The following is a 20392-nucleotide window of genomic DNA, read 5'->3' as shown; positions in this document are numbered from 1 at the left end:
CAGTGTCTCCACATTGTAGTCTCAGTTCAATGAAAACAAATACGTAAGACTGAGAAAGTTTAGTGTGCACTATTTCTGTCAGATCTTAACAGCCTACCTCCACCCTTCGCCACTGTCAGTGCATATATCGTCTCTGTTCTGGCAGAACAAACTAACTGGAGAATACTAGTTTTGAGTAATTTGACTTACAAGTAGTTAAAATGTTTGAAATGGTCTATCATGTGAGTTTATTAAGTAATTGTAAAATAAAGACTGTTTATTTATTAAGAAGGTTTCAAGACGGTAAAGTTTGAAATAAGGAACATTTTGTTATAACTAACTCAAGATGTCATTTTTTCGAATTAGTGTCTTCTGCCAGAACAGTGACGATATTTAACATTAGCGTTTAAGGAAATTAATATGTGGTGGACAGCCGTCCGCCTAGATACGGTTCTTACAATACGTAGCCATGCTTATTGAGGAATAATTTATCCCGGGGATTCCCAGATAGTGATATCCTGCGATAAACGTCACGTACTAGGCTTCTGTCTGACGAAGAATTGAATAACTTTACATTAATTTTCGTTTCGGAAGATGAATAAGATGTTAGTCACATTACAGGGTTGCCAATTGTCTATCCTCCAAGCGTAGGGTTACCAGATAGTATCAGTATCCAACTCAACTGGAAAATAGTGACCCGGAATTTCTGGTTACATGTAAATTGTACGTAAGAATATTCACCGTGGCATAATATACGGTCTCCAATTTTTTTAGATGAAAAAAACTAGAACTCTAGCTGATAAACCGAAAATAATTTAAGACGTCGAAAAAAATCCAGGAGAAAAACGAGTTTTTTTTTAAATATATATAATATATACCGCATTTATGCATTTTTAGGGTCCCTTGAAAAACCGTAGAATCGGGGTTTCACTGTAATATATCGTCTCTGTTCTGGCAGAACACACTAACTGGAGAATACTAGTTTTGAGTAATTTGACTTTGAAGTTGTTAAAATGTTTGAAATGGTCGATCATGTGAGTTTATTTAGTAATCGTAAAAAGGATGACTTTAAAATAAAGACTTTTTATTTATTAAGAAGGTTTCCAGACGGCAAAAGGGCAAGGAACATTTTGGTATAACTAACTCAATATGTCATTTTTTCGAATTAATGTCTTCTGCCAGAACAGTGATGATGTTTATGTTGAATTCTGAATGACTCAAAAGTAGGTTCGCAAGTACGTGCTCGTATGTATCGTACCTGTCAAATATCTGATAGTACCTAATGACAGCGTTATTATCAGATATTCGATACAAATCAACATAAAATTAATGTTCTTATAGAATCTAATAAAATTGGGACATTGCTGTCTATTACATCATTTTTTGATCGCAATGTATCGGCCATATCTTTCCGGCACTATAGCTCACGGTGAACTATGATACGGCGGAAGTGAGTGTAAAATCAAGGCATCTGCAAATTTTTCAATTTAGAGATTAAATGCAAAACAACTGCAAAAGTCGTGAACTTGATAATCTAAAGGTGAAGTAACTGAAAGAACATGCAATAGGTATAATGTAGATATAAACCAAATATTATGTTTTCTTTTAGAAACTCTATTTGTCCTAACAAAACGAAGACTTCAAATCCTAATATATCCAAAATATGCCTTTTGCAGATACCTTGGTTTTACACTCACGGTGCGAATTGATAATAATATGTAACATTATTGTATTACTAGATTCGTAAATTCGCTTTCCATTGTAACAATTTCGTATCATTTGTAAAATACGTGATATGCTGTAAATTGGCGTATAAATGCTTCTGTTTTACATTCTTTGGTCATATTTTATTCCGCCCGCGTTGCAATCCGATGACGATTATCTACGCATTACGCTGACACAGGGGCGGGCAACATTTTCTTATATACATTACTAATTAATTAATAAATGATAAAAAACAGCAAGTTTTCACCGGTTGCAATAATATTATATTGTAAATTGTGCGCAGACAGGGTTGCCAGACTTCCAAAACCACAGATCGGGGCATTCATTATTTCGAACGATAAAAAATAAGTATTAAAAAGGAAGAATTACAAGATAAAAATAACTTTTTATATACTTACAACGTTTTTAAATTTTCTGTTGAACCATATAAACTTGACTTGACTAGTTTAAACGATCAAAAAAAAATTGTACTTGACATGTCATATTGATTTCCATAGTAACGCACATACCTATATATTATTAATTTAGTTGCTAAGACTCCAGACCCCCTTGCAACCAATAATGGTGTCGAAATAACTTTTCATACAAAACACAATTAACTGATGATTTCAATTCTACTGAAAGATGGCTAAAAGTATTAAAAAATGCATTGGCATCGTGTTCTGATATATTCTAAAAGTTCAAATGTCTAGCTAGTCGGGAAATTAGTTAAAAATCGATTGCAAGATTTGTACTGGATAAACAACCACCGGACAAATAAGAAACGAGCTAAGAAAACGTTGTAAAAATAAATAAATAAAAAAATTTTTTTTAATTAAATTATTATATATTTAAATAAGTAAATATTTCTACAGAAGAGAACATATTACAAAATATAGTCACATAGTAATCCACAGGAATCACAGTTATTAAAATACAGTCGAACTTGGATATTACGAGGAAGATGGGACCGACTTAATTTGCTCGTTATAAGCATTACTCGTTATATCGTTATATAGCATTTTTTCGCGCCACGTTCTATTTAAGCATAGAATATAAACAATCTGAAAACCATAGTAAAAATCCCCGAAACAAGCATGTCATTCATAAACTACAAAAGAAGTTGTTTATTGTAATGAAGTGCTGAGGCGCCGGCGCTGGTAGGTACTTACTGACTTCACAAGCTTGGATTTTTACTTTCAATTTCAACCATGTGCGTGGATACTTTTTCAATGTTGTCGGCGAAAACACCAATTCGGTACTTAGACACTTAACTAGTGTCATAAACGTAATCCGATCCCGGCGGATTTTATTGCTTAGGGTCGACAATGTTGTTTTTAAACGATCGACACATTAACAGTTTTACTCGATATGCCCGAGAAGTAGCTCGTTATAAATGTGAATAAATGTATGGAGAAAATCATAAACTAAAATGTCAACGAATATTTCCTCATTACATCCGAGATCTCGCTATTTCCGTGATCGTCATAACAATAACCAAGTTCGACTGTGTATTAATTGGATACAACTATATACATAAATGTACATTTTTGTACATATACAAATTTTTTTAGTCGGGATTTTCAGAGGCAATGCGGGAATCGTAATTTCTTTGTTGAACTCGGTACAATCCCACTCAAATAGGGACGTCTGGCACCCTGTGCGTAGATTAAAACGGTGGCGAGGGGTGGAGCTAGGCTGTCAAAATTCGACATACATAGTGCACACTAAACGTTGTCAGTCATACTTAATTGTTTTAAGTAAAGTAAGAAAACACTTTGACGACGGTGCTGGTTGGTTTTTAAAAATCAATTAAAACCTGCCTAACTAAACCAAACCATAATAGTTTATGTATGATATGACGATCTGGCATAAACAGCGCACACTTTTTCAGTCATACTTATTTGTTTTCGTATAATTAAAAATACATAATATTACAGATAGTGTTGATTAGTTTTTTTAAATTCATTAACCCCTGCCCCACCAAACCCTAATCAATAAAAATATTCTTCTATCTATAAAATATCTAAAACTATTTCATTAAACCAATTTTAAATATTTTATAGATAGACGAATATTTTTTGACTATTATCTACTATGGCTTGGATTATGCAGGGTTTAATTGAATTTTTAAATTTCTTTTATTTTGTTAACTGTCAATTATTCATGGTGGAACTGCATTGTATTGTTGTTTTTATTTAATAAAACGCAATTTTTTTGCGTTTTTTTTTTTTTTTTAGTTGAAAATGTCCCACTGAGGCGGACGAAACCGGTCCTAATATATTAATTAAAGTTGAATAAGTACTATAAAAAATTGCGTTTTATTAAATAAAAACAACAATTAATTTTTAAAACTAACAAAGTGTGTACATACATATTGTACCTAGTCATGGTTCAATGAAAACAAATACGTTTGACTGACAAAGTTTAGTGTGCACTGTTTATGTCGGATCTTAACAAACTAAGTGCCACACTTCTCCATTGGGTATTAGGTACATTTCGCCGTAGCACAGTTCACCGTGAGCTGTTATACCGGAAAGAGATCCCCATATCGCTTGATTGTGATCAAAAAAAATGCGCATTGTTAGTGGAGCATTGCAGTCAGTAATGTTTCAATTTTATTAGATTTAAAAAAAGAACATTATTTTGATCATCATATTATCTGATGCATCAAGTATCTGTGATTATTATCATATATTTAATTTTAGGCAGGCAGGCATTTGAAGGATGGTTCATTTATTCATAAATAAGTATTGTTTCATATTTCATAAGGACACATCTAGATACTATCTATTCGCGTAAGTTTGTCTATCAACCTGCATACTTACTTTTCACTCTCTTGAATCTCGTCGGTCTCTTCTGCTGTTGAAACACTTTTGCCTGTTACCGCGAGGGATGGTTTCCAATCCTGGTGTCCTAATGAATTTGAATTTACATGCGCCTGTCAATTACCTACGTGGTCGCAGCCATGATTTATTCTGGATCGGAACCGTTTCCTCGTGTCAAGCCTATCAGGCACCATAAGCGAGGGGTGCAAGACTAGTCAATGCGCTCTCCAAAGACGTAGACATTTTCGGTGACGTGCTATGCATTTTGTATTCGAAATTTTATTTTTCTGTATAAAATAAAATTGTACTTTTATTGTTATTTTTTATTATTTTATATATTCTCTTCTTCTCTATTGTGAGGGTAATATTAATTGTTATAATGTAAATCTCATGTTTGTACGTCTCGAATTTAGATTTGTTATGTCTACAATGTAAATAAATATTTGCTCACTTTTTGTCTTTACGCGTATACTAGTAAATTGTACGTATTACATTTTTCTCTGAGCTAACTTACCGGAAAGAGAGATGGCATTGAAATGACATAAAAAATGACGTGTAATTCTGACAGAGCATTGCGTACAGCAGTGTTCCAATTTTATTAGATTCAACATTAATTTGACAGGTACAACTTGGTGCTTACGAGCATGTACCAGAATTTTATATAAATATTAGTTAATTATTAGTTTCCAGGCCGTACAAAAATAGGCGGTGGATGGAGATTTGGCCCGCGAGCCTTAGATTGCCGACCGCTGGGGCCTGACAGAACGGATTACAAATTCAAATTGCGCATTTTACGACACTCCGATTTGTTATGTTAGGTATATCTTATATGTATTATCTTGTATTAACTACATTGCCACACAAAGAAAGTAAATAAATTACCATGCTCGCTCCCAATGGGGGTAAAATAGGCCTCCACAGGGTAGGGGTTATCTTTTAACATACCCTTTTACCGAGTGGGAGCTTTGCGACAGTTATGATATTTCAATAATTAAAATGCTTGCTGACATTTCCGGAATGTTTTGAGTGTGGTTGATTGGTTTTGTCAGCAAGTTTGTCAAGAAAAAATATATAATATTTTGTAATTTGGAGGATTTATGATATGAGTAAAATACATACACGTTTGATATATTTTGTGATTCTAAATGTTATATCTTGGTAATAACTAATATCTACTTATACTTTGCTGAATCCAAAGACCATGGCCCCCACATCCTGAAGCAAGCGTCCAGGTCAAGATATTTGTCGGGCCCCCCTACCTATTGCTAGAGTTAAAACCAGTGTGATGTTCTACGGAAACTTTTTCAAATGGTGTTCCAGTTAAAATTAAGGATATTCATTGCATTTTTAGCGATTATAATATGTATTTTTCAATAAATCCACTTGAGTTATGAAGTTTTCGAATATCGACACACAATAATCAAAATTTGCATCACATAATCACATATTTTAAAATGTTATCGAATATTCATTAAGTAAAATAGCGCCGCAGGCGATTTTTTTACCATTAGAGCAAATTTGTGATGACTGTGTGTTTATCTCACTTATAAGGTGACGCGCCAAGCGGGCCCCCCAGAGCCTGGGCCCCCAGGCTAGAGCCCTGTCAGCCCCCCCATTGTAGGGGCCATGCCAAAGACCCATTTGACGGTCCATGTCATGGCCCCGAGAAGGGGGGGGGGGGCAGGCGGTGTGGCCAGTCAAGTGAGATATAAATACACCAGAAATTTGCTCTCATAGTAAATAGAGCCGCCTGATATATAAAGAATATTTATATAATGTGCGGTGTACTTTCATGTGACATGAAGATTGATATAGTTAAATAATAATTCCTGTGGGGAATTTTATTTTATAATTATTTTTAGTGTGTTCTAGTGTTTAAGGGTCGCATGGTACTTGGCCACCACAAAGGGGGTCGCGATTAGTCCTTCATAATAATATGATGCTGAGTGTCGACAACTCAAAAAATCAACAATCAACTGGATTTATTTAAAAATAGAAAAATCGCTAAAAAAATACACAAAACGCCATTAATTTTACCTCAAATACCCTGGGATTCCGCGGAATACCATTTTTGGGAAACACTAATGTAAAAAATCACCTTTGCCCTTCATCTTAACGATAGGTGGGGGGGGGGCACCAAACATCCTGGTCTGGGGGCCCGCTTCCGGAGATGGGGCCATGCTCCATGTCTTACTCCATTATTTCAGGATAGCCTGTCCAGCATTTTCGTCATGATATATCATTAACTACAAGAATTCAAAAACTTGATGAATTGAACATAACAAAAATAATAATAATTTAATTGCCTGTTGAATATTTAGTTAATGCAAAATGAATTACTAATACTCATTTATAGACTATGACGAATTGTATTAGCTTTACTATCATAATATAATATATTTTTAGTCGTCTAGACTCTAGAGAGATGGGTTATTTCGACGTCTTCATCGGTGACTATCATTTTTAATTTAATCAGGTCTTGAAATGGACCGGGGTGGACTGGAGCTTAGCTCCGGTTTGTGAAATTCTCAAAATTGTCGTTCAACTTTGTGGAAAAATGTAAAAATGATGACAAAATTTGAATTAATTTGCAGTCACATGCAAACATAGACAACGTGAGAGATGTATTTTATGATGATTGAATTAATCAAATTAATGATAATCGACGTGCACAGATTTATTAATTTATTATCGTTAAATGTATTTTTATGCTAATTGTGTGGTGTGGTGAGGGGAGCAGATTACTTGGCTGGTTCAAAACAGGGTCGCGGCACGAAAAAGGTTGAGATCCAGTGGTTTAAACATTATATAACTAATGCAGCTTATAATCTACATTTAATTTTAATACCGCAATAAAAGAAATTCATAATTTGAAAACACCTCAGATATAATTTAACCAGAAAAATACTTTTTTGTAGGAATATGGCACCCCAAGAGCTTCTTTAACCTGTAACCACTGTATTCACACTACCTACTGTGCTTTAAGCCTCAATTACATTGAGCTTCTTTACGAGCTGTTTATTGGCGAATTTAAAAGCGGGTGATTCAGCTACTGCGATTTGATGATTACACACAAAACTTTCCATTCGCTGAGAAGCCACAAGCCAGCGACTATTTTGACGGAACGTAGTTCGATTTTTTACCGGGAGGTTGGTACTGCGCTCTACTACGCAGACGCAGTAGGCCCACACGCCGGCGTGTAGCGTGTAAAGTTGACCGGCTTTAAACTTTTCTCGGTAGAGTGTTTACAACCTGATTATTAGCTTATTCGATGATTACACTGGGCGACTTTACAGGCAGATTGTAAATTCGCCAATAAACAGCTCTTAAAGAAGCTCAATGTAATTGAGGCTTTACCAAGCTAAATTAGTGAATAGGTATTAAACGTGTATTATCAAGATATCAATATTCGTTGAATAAAAAAATAATCCTACCATGTGCGATCCTAATAATCATATGGGCCTCCACAGAGTTGAGGTATGTATTAAAAGATTTTATTTTTACGAGAAATGGATGTCAGCCACTTGCTCAACCTTTAGGTCCATACTTTGACTCATACAAAAAATTGAAAAAAACAATATGTCTACTTGCGAGACCCAGGATTATAACCTGAGACCCAGGACGCTATAGACCAGGGGTAGTCAACCTGGTCCCTACCGCCCACTAGTGGGCGTTCCAGCTTTCATGGTGGGCTGTAGAGTTTTTAAAAACATTTTGATAAAATTCCCTGTGAAAATTTAATTTTCAGGAAATATTCTATGTATGCAAAGTATAAAAAAAAAGATAGATTTAACTACAGTAAGTTGTTGTATAAAGATTTATTCTGTCAAACTAAGCTTAAGTCTGGAATAAGGTATTTGGTAAGTAATTATTATTATATGCTTTAACTTGCTGTACCTAACTCTTCTTTATACATTTTATAAAGTAAAGTATTTCCCTACTTTATAAATCACCGTTATTGTGGAACCGGTGGGTGGTTAGAAAGTTTTAATACAAACAGAGATAAAAAAACTGGGCGATAGGTATAAAAAGGTTGACTAACCCTGATAGACCGACGCTTAAGCCACGCGGCCATCGTGGGTGTTTAGTTATAGTTAAGTTAAAAAAAATAGTTTATTAAATACCTAATATAATGAATGACTTACAAAAATCTGTTGTCCGATCTTCTTCGTCCCAATTTATTGAATAATTTCCATTCTCAACAAAACTGGATGTAAAATTCACACCACTTTTCGAGAATACACTGGTATTTTTTAAATTTCTACTCTGAGAGCTAAATTCACAACCACTGTTTAAGCCATTGTCTGATAAAACATTTTTTTTAATCGTCAAATTCACTTTGTTTACAATTTTAGGCGCACTAATCGCCGATTCGCTCAACAATTTTAAAATGGCAGATGTGTCTTCGATTTTTGAATATTTTTCAACAATAATGGAGTCCAAGACGTTCTTTATCGTATTCGAATGACATGACAGTCCATCGAGATTTTTGCCGAAAACACACAGAATATTTGCGAAAACAATAACTAAAACAGTGCGCAATTTAAAACATTCGTTCATCTCCATTTTAAAAATATTACATTACATAATATGTCATCAAAAGCTTTATTATTAAATTAATAAAGTATGCAATCAATGTTTATTAATATATTAAATACAACACACTTTTATTTGACGTTTAGAATACTACATTATTATTTTATTATTAATATTAAAAAGTTTTGTGCGAATTGTTTTACTTGTAAATTATTATTCTACACAGCGTTTGTTATTATTATATAAATAAGCAAATAAAAATCTGTATAATTATAATTTATATAGGTAAAATTATTTTGTTTAAATATTATTTCATTTTTCTCTAACTGGCTGACCGAAATTTTTCACGCATCAACCATAAAAGTAAATTTGAAACAAATCTTTACGCGCCAAAGTTTCGATCGATAATGACAGTTCACCCGATCGTTTCCTTCTTACAGGGGAACGTTAACATTTTTATTAACCTGATAATCTGTTTACGCATCCCCACTACACACTATTAATGTTGCGACAGAACCTCACTAAACAGTAGGTACAAAGAGAGGATTGCTAGGCGTGTTGTGTTGATTGAATACAAATCATTGTCAATTATTATTTTAATGTCATCCTCTCGGATAACAGTGATTTACAAACAGTTCATGAAATAAATTGATTAATAATTAATTATCAATACCCTAATTCTATACAGAAACAACTAAAAAGTTCAAGGTTCTGAATTGATAATGAATGCCATTCGATGTAGAAAAATCTTTTCTTTATAATTCAATAAAAAAAATCAAAAATATTTTCAACGGGTCATAAAATTGGATAACCATTTCAATTGCATCTTCAAAATAATTAATATCCATACAGATTCCCTACAAATACTGACTTACATTAAATTTAATGTACCAAGAGTCAATATTCGCCCTCACATTTATACATTCATACATATAAAACCAATTTAGGTTACAATAATTATCATGTGGCTCGACTCTGCAGAACCTTGAATCTTCGCAGTAATCGAGTGGATCTGTTTTGTTCTCTTGCCTCTTTCAAATTAAGTTGCTCCAAAATCCACGACTAATTGTATCTAGACGACTGCTTATTTTTACAACGTTTTTATTAGGTAGTATTCTTGTTTGGCCGGTGGTTGTTTATCCAGTACAAATCTTGCAATGGATTTTTAACTAACTTACCGACTAGCTAGGCATTTGAAACTTTTAGAATATATCAGAGCACGGTGCCAATGCATTATTTTAATACTTTTAGCCATCTTTAAGTAGAATTGAATTCATTTTCAGTTAATTCTGTTTTATATGAAAAGTTATTTCGACACCATTATTGGTTGCTAAGGGTCTGGGGTCCTAGCAACTAAATTATTAATATATACGTGCGTTACTATGGAAATCAATATGAAATGTCAATATGACATTTCAGTATTCTATGATCGTTTAAGCTAGTCAAGTCAAGTATACATGATTCAACAGAAAATTTAAAAACGTTGTAGGTATATTAAAAGTTCTTTTTATCTTGTAATTATTTAATTATTTTTTTTATGTTTTTCTGTTTTTTAATCTCCCTATTTTTCTTTAACGATTTTCAATAACTCTCCAATTATATTATTCTTTACAGCTGTACATAATATTTGATCTAATTTAATTTGATTTATTATGCTTTTTATGTATGTCCGCCTGTTATTGGGATCATCACATATTAATTTTTTTCTATTTTATATTCATATCTATCCTCTGTGATTGATCCTGTTAGTTGATCTAAAGAAATTATAAAGATCAATCATTAATTCAATTATAAACGGGAATATCTGGGTTGATTATTGGTTAAACTGTAAAATTTATGCATTGCTGAGGTCATCAAATTTGACCTAAACACGTTTTATGCATCTACTTCAAACATTGAAATGAGAATATGTGCGAAATTGTCATACGCCATTCTCTTAGAACAAGTTATTTTGAGTTGTATCCATATAGAACTAAGGTATAGTTATGCTGGTATGTTATAGTATACCTATTATTAATTCCCATTCATCTTTTGAATGTGGTATTGACTTCCCCCAAAAGCCTCGTTATCTTATTATGCTCATATTATCTCTTTCCTTCAGTCAGCCTTCTGTCGAGTCTTTTGTGACCTTCACAGTGGCGATTTTCGTTGAAGTATACGACGCAATCGATCCTTTAGAAGCTTTAAAAGGGGGCCTCGAAACAGATCAAATTAGTCATGCAATTTATTTAATTTTTTATACCATGTTCGATCATAAGAAGATCATAATATATAATATGGAGGTCGACAGAATGGAGGTTGTATCAACAGATTTATATTTATTATTCTAACTCCAAACACAAATTGAAAAACAATAGGTAAGTGTATTTTCCAGTTTCAGGATTTGAACCTGTGTCCCACGACATTATAAACCAACACGTAAGCCGCTCGGCCATCCCGTATCATCCATCACATGGCAGAGTTCTGTCACGAATATCATCTGTAAGGGATCTTGGCATTACGTTTGAGAGTAAACTGACATTTATTAGCCATATAGTTACCATTTGTAACAAGGCGCTTAAAATGTTGGGCTTCGTCATGCGTACTTCCCGGGTCTTTTCGGATGTTACGGTATTAAAACTTTTATTTAATTCTTTAGTTCGAAGCAGACTTGAGAGTGGGTCTATTGTTTGGGCACCGCATCAGTTGAAGTATGGCCTTATGGTGGAGAGGGTTCAGAAGAAATTCTTGAGACTCCTTTATTTGAGGTTGTACGGATACTATCCGTGGCTTTATCCAACTGACTTTCTCTTAGGCATGCTTACATACTGCAGTTTGCAATGTAGAAGAAATCTTTATTTAGCTATGTATTTTTTTCGACTTATACGAGGTATAAATGAGAACTCTGCCATTCTGGGCAGTGTTGACCTGTGTGTCCCTGATAACTATCTTAGAAATAGAGAACATCAGTTGTTTATTCTCCCAAGGTGCAGAACCAACCTGCCACTGGTAATGCCAATTGGGAGGGCGATAACTATGTTCAACGAAATTGCTTCGGGTGTTGATATATTCCACCTACGTGAGGATGAGTATAGGTGGACGTTATTTTATAAATTTTTAAAATAGGGTCTGCTTAACTCATCCGGTGTATTTCCATGTAGGTACCTATATAATTAATATTTTTGTATGTACATATTTCTACTGTTTAATAACATAGTATCTATCTCTTTTAATATGTCATGTTGTGAACGTCTTAAACTTATAATTTGTAATGTCCACAATATGTAAAAAATAAATAAATTGAATTGAATTGAAATTGAATTGAATCAATAATCAATGTCTAACAAAATAATTATTTTACACAGTATACACAGCATCCAAGCATACACTGAAAAACAACATGTGAATTTTGCCAGACCCGAGATTCGAATTCGGGACCTTCTGAATTATTAAATATTTAAAATATGCGTACCCATTTCTCACATATTCCGTAAATAATACATATTACTTACTCACTTACTTCACTCTGTCACGCCACAGTGTTAGGGTATACGAGCAAGCACAAGGTCGCACCACTTCCCATGATTCATCGTCATGCCTCGCGCCTCCCGTCATGTGAGACCTATTATCCATATTACCCAAAGCACAAAAAATACATGAAGCAATAAAAAAACCATTAGCATTATTATGTGTCATCTTCAATAATAATATGTAATTATTTTTATTTATAAGATGTGATTCTAGGAAAGAGATATATTTATGTTTATACTAGGTATCTACGTCGACAGTTAAAATGTATGGTTTTTATTTTATGTTTTATCGTGAGGGGCCTCATAATCAGTCTGAGCCCTCCGGCGTCCCTAAATCCGCCACTGCAGGCCTATGTTATAACTGGTGATATAAAGTCACCCGACGACATGACGTAATTGTGACGTAAGCCAATACACGCTCGAGGCAAGCCGCCCAACACACACTGCTCACCATAGATATTATTATGCTGAAACACCTATTTGTGTATGGGGACAATGAATAACGCCAGTATTTGACTAGCGTTATTTTCTCGAATGCCATTATCACTCCGGTAGTACGTCACAATGATGTCATATGACGTCATGTCGACCGGGCGACTACAACTCGCAAGTTCTAACATAAGGCCCCTGGTCATTCACGTTTCCCCTTGCCAACGTTCCGTGACTACATAAAGCAGGGAATTCCGCCTTTCGAAAAGTGCTTATCTATGAATTTGATATTCTATATTTTCTTTCAAGATCTAATTAAGGTTGCCAACTTTCTGAGACGTTACCGGAACAAGTATAAAATAAATTAATAAAAAAAATTGAAAATTTTGCGCCCAAAGCCGAAAGTTTTTTTAGCTTTTCTTTCTCGACTCGAGAGTTTTTTCCTGCAGAATTCGAGCTCCTATGTAAAAAAAGTGTGGTGTGATACACATTTACGATTTTTTTTGTGTTATAGCAGTCGGTGGCGTCTAAAATTCCGGGACATTTAGCGTCCTCGCTGTGGCTTAACTGAAATCATAAGCTGGGACTTTTTTCTGGATAATCCCAACCAAACTGAGGTGCTTGACATTCTTAATCAGAATACATTTATTTTGTTTTTCTTTTCAGATTTTTCTACAAAATATACGTATAAAAATACTATAATATGTACTATAGATACGTATTAATGGCATAATTTTAGATGTTTTATAGAGATGTGAGAGTATTTTTTTTATCGATTATGGTGTAGATTAAGATGGGCTTAATGAATTTAAAAAAACTAACGAACACCGCAGTGCTCGGATAAAGCCATGGATGGCATCCACACAGCTTCAAACAAAGGATCCTCAAAGATTTCTTTTGAACCTTCTCCACCATAAGGGCCATTAGGCCATACCTACTTCTAAGAAAAGCTTCAAGCCATCATCACCAAACTACGTAATTATAGCATTTTAAATTACCAATGGTGTATCATTAATTATCGGCTTTTGAGCTTTGAGAATCGATGTCTCCGCCGAATCTTAGGGGTACATTGGTACGACCGCGTTACAAATACCCGAGTTCGTGAGCACAGCAGCCTTCGGTGATTGAAGTTATCACGAAGAGATGATTTACGTGGCTGGGACACGTATTCCGGATGCCGCCAAAGAGTGCGGCACTTCGTACCCTTGTGGCACAGCCTCAAGGGTTCCATCGCCGTGGCCGCCTCTCCCTCACCCTGCAGCGGTGCTACAAAAGCGACCTATTTGCTGCAGGTCTGACATGGCGGGAGGCGCATGGCGATGGACCGAGGGAAGTGGCGCCAATGCTTGCCCTATGCCCCAATATTAGGACATGACAGGGTAGAAGAAGAAGTATCATTAATTATATAAGATAAAACATGACGGAAGGTGCAACTCGAGTTGCTAAACACGATTCCTATAGAATAATATAAAATTGTCATTAATCAGTAGGTACCTACCTATATTCAACATTATAAGGACTAATATTGTAGTGTATGTATATACCTATACCATAGGCCCCACATCGTGAAGCTGGCCCCCAGGCTAGGATCTTTGGTGGGGCCCCCTTCTTATCGCTAAGAATAAAGGCAGTATGTACGGGGTAACAATAATCTGTATATTTAGTGTTTTATTGTATATTTTAAAACATCCATACGAATTATGGAGATGTCGAGTATTGATAAACAATTAAGAATTGTTTCGTATAACCACATAACTATAAATAATAGTATTGTAAGAAAATTCTTTTTTTTACTATTAAAGTAGCAAGTTACAACGTATGTAATAACACAATAGAAACGTCCCTTAAAAATAAACTAATTACGGTAGGCTATTCAATAGTTTCATACCAAAAACATTTTTGTAAGAAAATGGCATAATGGTGCATTTATTTATTATTCATTGTAAAAATAAGGGTTTACGACACGTCATAAATATTTTTTAACACGTCGAGTCAATTGTCGAAATGACATTGAATCAGAAAACCCTGTTTCAACTGTATTGTCGATCTTAAATGCTTATCGGAGTGAATTCTTAATTTTTTAGCAGATTTACACGAAGTACCTACTACTTAATTAAACCTTCATAAAATTTATAAATATCCACTCATATTTATCATTTTCAAAACGAAAAAATTCTGCTTGTGGCCACTGGTCAACAGCATTATATGAATACGTGTATTAATTAAGGCTCTAAGTACCAAAAACAGAAAAACTGACATTTTTATAGAAAAGTGTTCTACATACTAACGCCAATAACTTCAGCTATGGTCTAAGTGCCTCAAGCAAGTCAAAAAAATACAGTAAAATATTTAAACCTGTCGACGTTGTAAGTCCGTTGGCTTGTTTTATTTATAATGGTATAAATAGCACTACAGTGGTCAACTTCATTCAATATAAAATGGCTGACGATGGTGTGTTGACACTTGCGAGTTCCTAATATCTAAAATTATAGAAACTGCCGTGATTGCTTCACACTGTAAAACCACATTTTTCAAAAGGTCTGCTTCATGAAATTTTACTGCAATGACTCGGTATTTTGTATCTACAGGCAATACTACTTTTTGGTACTTAGAGCCTTAATTAATACACGTATTCATATGTTAAATCAGTTTGGATACCAACGACAAAAAATATACTTATATGTAATATATAGAAAGGTATCGCCTGCTGAGATATTTAACCAAATTTTAAGAGAACAAATTTAAATAATACAAAATGTTTTAAAAAACAAGCGATTATCACTAATAAGTAGATTTTAGCGGAATTGTACGATTTAAATTACCAAACTTTATGATATTAATTTTACGACCGAAAATTTTGCCCGCAAAAATAGACGTGGTATAAAATTAACACGGCGATTAGATGGCGATGAAAATAAATAAGTTTTATCACTCACAATAAAATATAAGTAATAAATTAGTAGGTAAGTAAATTCGCAATGCATACCAGTCAAAGGTAAAAGCGAGACTGTACTGAGATATTTCATACTTTAGAAATTATTATACAAATATGTAGGTGCCATCTTTATTTTTTATTGAATTTAAGTTATTTAAGTACAAAAGGTTTTCAAACAATGTCAGCAAAGGCACAATTCTTTTGTAGCTTGCAGCTGTAGTTACTTTTTTTTATGTAAGTATGCAATTATTTGGAGTGTTTAGACAATGCATTTAGACACGGATGTATCGACACAAAAAAGAAAATTGAAAGATATTTAGGGATGTCATAAATTTTATTTTTAACCCTTGCACGCCCGGCATGACATAACTTCGTTAATTTTTAATTTTGAGAAAAACTTTAAAAGATACATTCACACATAAATATCTCAATCTAACGAACCGCAACGCAATTTTAAATGAATCCACGAGCCGGAACGGTATATTTTGGAATTCCACGAACCACAACGGCGCTCCGGTGCGTTCCTGTCCATTTCGAGCGCTGGAACACCGTCTGTATTATGCATTTTTAATTCAACAATAACAAATAGGTATGACTGAAAAGTGTGCATTTTTTTTGTCGGATCGTCCATATCATACCTAAACTATTATAGTTTTATTTAGGCAGGGTTAAATTGAATTTTAATAATTACAATATAAAAAGAACTTTTTATACACCACGTTTTTAAATTTTCTGTTGAATCATATAAACTTAACAATTCCATGTGTTAATAATTTAGGACAAATAAAGCAATTGTCAACAAATCATTTTTTTGCTATTTTGCAACAAACAAACAAATATAGAATACAGAAATGTCATTTTGATTTCCATAGTAACGCACGTAGGTATATATTAATAATTTAGTTGCTAGGACCACCCCCTTAGCAACCAATAATACTGGATTGGATTACGGATTTCTTCCGAAATAACTTTTCATACAAAACAGAATTAACTGAAAATGAAATCAATTCTACTTAAAGATGGCTAAAAGTATTAAAAGAATGCATTGGCATCGTGTTCTGATATATTCTAAAAGTTTCAAATGTGTAGCTAGTCGGGAAGTTAGTTAAAAAATCGATTGCAAGATTTGTACTGGATAAACAACCACCGTACAAACAAGAATACGAGCTAAGAAAAACGTGGTAAAAACTAACCAGCACCATCTCTAAAAGGAAGTCTTTTAGTTCGATAAAAACAAATTAATATGTATGACTAACAATTTTTAACGTGGCCTATATATGGCGGATTTTAACAGCGTACCTCCACCCTTCGCAATTGCTATCTATACACAATGTCGGCCTCCATATTCCATTTTCTATATTACATGCCATGGGGAAATCTTTTCCGAGAGCAGTACGTAAAAACGTAAAAAAATCAAATAACAATGGAGAAGTACGTACATAATAATATTATGTTATTTATGTTTGAAAAGCTCTGATTCTACGGATTACCGGCCTCTTGTTATAAAAATATAATACCTACTTACTCATTGCAGAAACACAATAATTGCATACTTTTCTACTGATACGATACAATCCGTTATTAAGTAATTATATATGTCTTAGCCCGGTCGCACATACAAATCCATCACGGCTAAAATACGTCGAGTTTGTCGATGCGATTTTGTAGTCATTCAAAAAACACAAGTACACAAGTTACTAATAAATGTTCTACCGCATATAGCGTGGGTGCGACATTTGTGGTAGAAAACAATCATCTGATTTATACCATGTGTAAATGCTACTTTTTCATTTGTTGCGGCTATCCGAATGACCCCACTGTCCCGACGTGGTCTCTGTGGGCGCGGAATAGAATTGCAGCATTGCCGGTGTTTTGATTTATGAGAATGTCGCAGTCGAAACGATTTTGTACGTGCGACCGTGCTTAAGTTAGTTAGATCGACATACATCTGCATGTAAACAAATAAACATTGTACAAAAAAATATTTCAAAGTTGTATAAAAGCTGTTTACAAAAAAAATATTTAATGACAATGTTTTATTATATCACGCGTGAGTTAAACATGTGCAAATGCACCACAAATGTAGCTGTTTCAGTATTTTTTGCGACTATTTCATCAGAGGTAGCGACTAGTAGTTTCGTGGAGAGTTGTTTTGATTATTATTTTTCTCATGCCATCCCCTACTCGCTGGACATCAGCAGGGCGATCTCTGCTTTATCATCCCCTAACCCAGGGGTCAGCAAACCGCGGCTCGCGAGCCGCATGTGGCTTTTTGGGTATTGGCGTGCGGCTCTTTGCCAAATTCCCAATTTTTACAAAAACTTTTGCAAAATTCAGAATTTTCGTTGTTAGCCATTGATTTGTACACTTATTATATTATATAATGACATTATCGCGAGCCTAATTTTTCCTTCGTGATAGTTGATGCAAAAAGGTATGATTGTTGTTGTTTTAAATCCGCCCGTTGCAAATGTTGACAAATCAAATTTTCCCCCATTTGATATTGATACGAACACTTTTTAAATATAATTTTATTGGTGGATTTAACAAGCAAATAGTTATGGAGCTCAAAATTTGTGGGTTTTGCCACCAAAATTAAGGATTAGGAGAGAGAAAAATGCAATTTAATTTCACAACACAAGTGGGGCGCTCTAAAAGATCTACATAAAGTAGATACTACGATTTTTAATACATATTTTATTATGGAATAGCTTTCCGAACTCATATTCGAGTCTACATAATAATATGTATGACGTGAACAATCATTTTCAAACATGAACAATATAAATAGCATTTAGAGAAGCCAAATAACCGATGAGAATTTTTTGGAGTCGCGCCTGAAATTAAAAACACAAGTTACATATCAAACATACACACTCTCCAAAGAAATGCAAGGAAGGCCATTGTTCACATTAGTTTTAAGGAATGCGTAAAAATTTTAAACAATTATAAAATGTAATGTCATTTAAATAAATCATATTTATAAAAATATACGTATGGCTCTTAATTTTTTTTTAACCGTTGTGCCACTCATATTTGGCTCTTTTGGTTCAAGAGTTTGCCGACCCCTGCCCTAACCGAAGCAGTTCAGTGGACCTGCACTCGTACCAATCGCGGAGGTTCTTAAAAATCTTAAACCATGATATGCAGCGTCGTCCTCTGCTACATTTACCGTTGATCTTTCCTTGGATGACAAGTTGGGGAATGCTGCACTTTTGTCCTCTCATAATGTGGCCTAGGTAGGTACCTACTGTAGTTTTCTTGTCCTTTCGTATTCGATTGAAAACGTCAACATTTGTCACTTGGCCAGTCCAAGGAGCTTTGAATATGTGGCTATACAGCCACTTCTCGAAAGCGTCAAATCTACGTCACATCTCCTGGTTAGGTCGATAGTGTTAGTTTTTGTCGTGGATGTTGTCTTGTCTTTAGTACTTATTAAAGTAAACATTGCATGCCTAAGATTATTATATAAATTCATGAGTGCCACCTAGTAGGCCTTGCGTGTTGTAGAATACCAAGAGAAGTAGGGCCAACCCCGTGTGAAGGATGTTCAACAGTCAAATCATCCGGGTCACGATACTAAGTCATAAAGTCCTGACGAAAACGAAGAAAAGATTATACTCAATTTAGCCTATTAATTTGTTTTTTTTTGTATCTGGGAGGTGGGGTCCGGACTCGAAATCCCCCCCCTACTTGTGTGTAAGCCTGCATGTTAGCATAACTAAATATCATATTTCACCCCATGATAAATTTACAGCTAAAGAAAGGTTTTTCCAGCAGTGATGTGCGGTGACTTTTGAAATCGGGAATGCTCTTCTTTATAAATAAATGGTTTATCTATCAAAACAGCAATTTATTAGTTACCTATTCAATATTTAGTATCTGTACAGGATATCTATTTATGCGAAATTTATGCAAAATTAATGCTGGGAGTAGGTTTTAAAAAAAAAACATTATTTACGAATATTGCGTCATCACATTGAATTTTATCGATATTTTATTATTATATTACAGTAGTGTATTCAGTAATATAAGAAAAATAATCGCAACACCCAGGCTTTGAGAAAATCGCATAAATATATTGTGACCTAACCGACAATCGAGCTCGGACCCTGGGATAAAAGGACAGCACCTTACGCACTGGACTACTAGTGGCGCTTCCTGCATTGTCGAGGGATGTCTCGATGTCTCCTCAAGATTACGAACAAAGTAAGTAACGCACTAAGCACATAGAAAGAAGTATAATATGTATGTGTATATACCTAAAGAGGAGGCCTTTGTATTCTAATAAAAGGGCTTTTGTATTATGTTTATAAACACCCAGAGCTAATGAATCAACGCATAATTTCGCGATATAAATTAGAACATAAAACTGGCTGCGGTCATAAAAACATATGTATCGGCGGCTTGAGAATGTAGCGGCCGACGGAAAAGTGTGCCGGACACGCTTTGACTCATTAGCTTGGGGCGTT

General features: G+C 34.4%; 1 protein-coding gene across 1 annotated transcript in view; it reads right to left on the bottom strand.

Moving 5' to 3' along the window:
* The window catches only part of LOC147069192 (O-acyltransferase like protein-like), a 78172-nt gene extending 68733 nt beyond the window's left edge, over positions 1-9439 (bottom strand). The window contains exon 1 of the mRNA XM_085950997.1: positions 8657-9439. Within this exon, the coding sequence (XP_085807123.1) occupies positions 8657-9077 (421 nt within the window). The 5' untranslated portion in view covers positions 9078-9439. The remainder of the gene's footprint in view (positions 1-8656) is intronic.
* Between the last annotated feature and the right edge of the window lie 10953 nt (positions 9440-20392).

The sequence above is a fragment of the Rhyacophila brunnea genome, unplaced genomic scaffold (genome assembly GCF_057557595.1).
Source record: "Rhyacophila brunnea isolate RB1 unplaced genomic scaffold, BYU_Rbru_1.0 scaffold_24, whole genome shotgun sequence".
NCBI classification, from domain to species: domain Eukaryota; kingdom Metazoa; phylum Arthropoda; class Insecta; order Trichoptera; family Rhyacophilidae; genus Rhyacophila; species Rhyacophila brunnea.
This window is presented reverse-complemented; position numbering and strand designations above follow the sequence as displayed.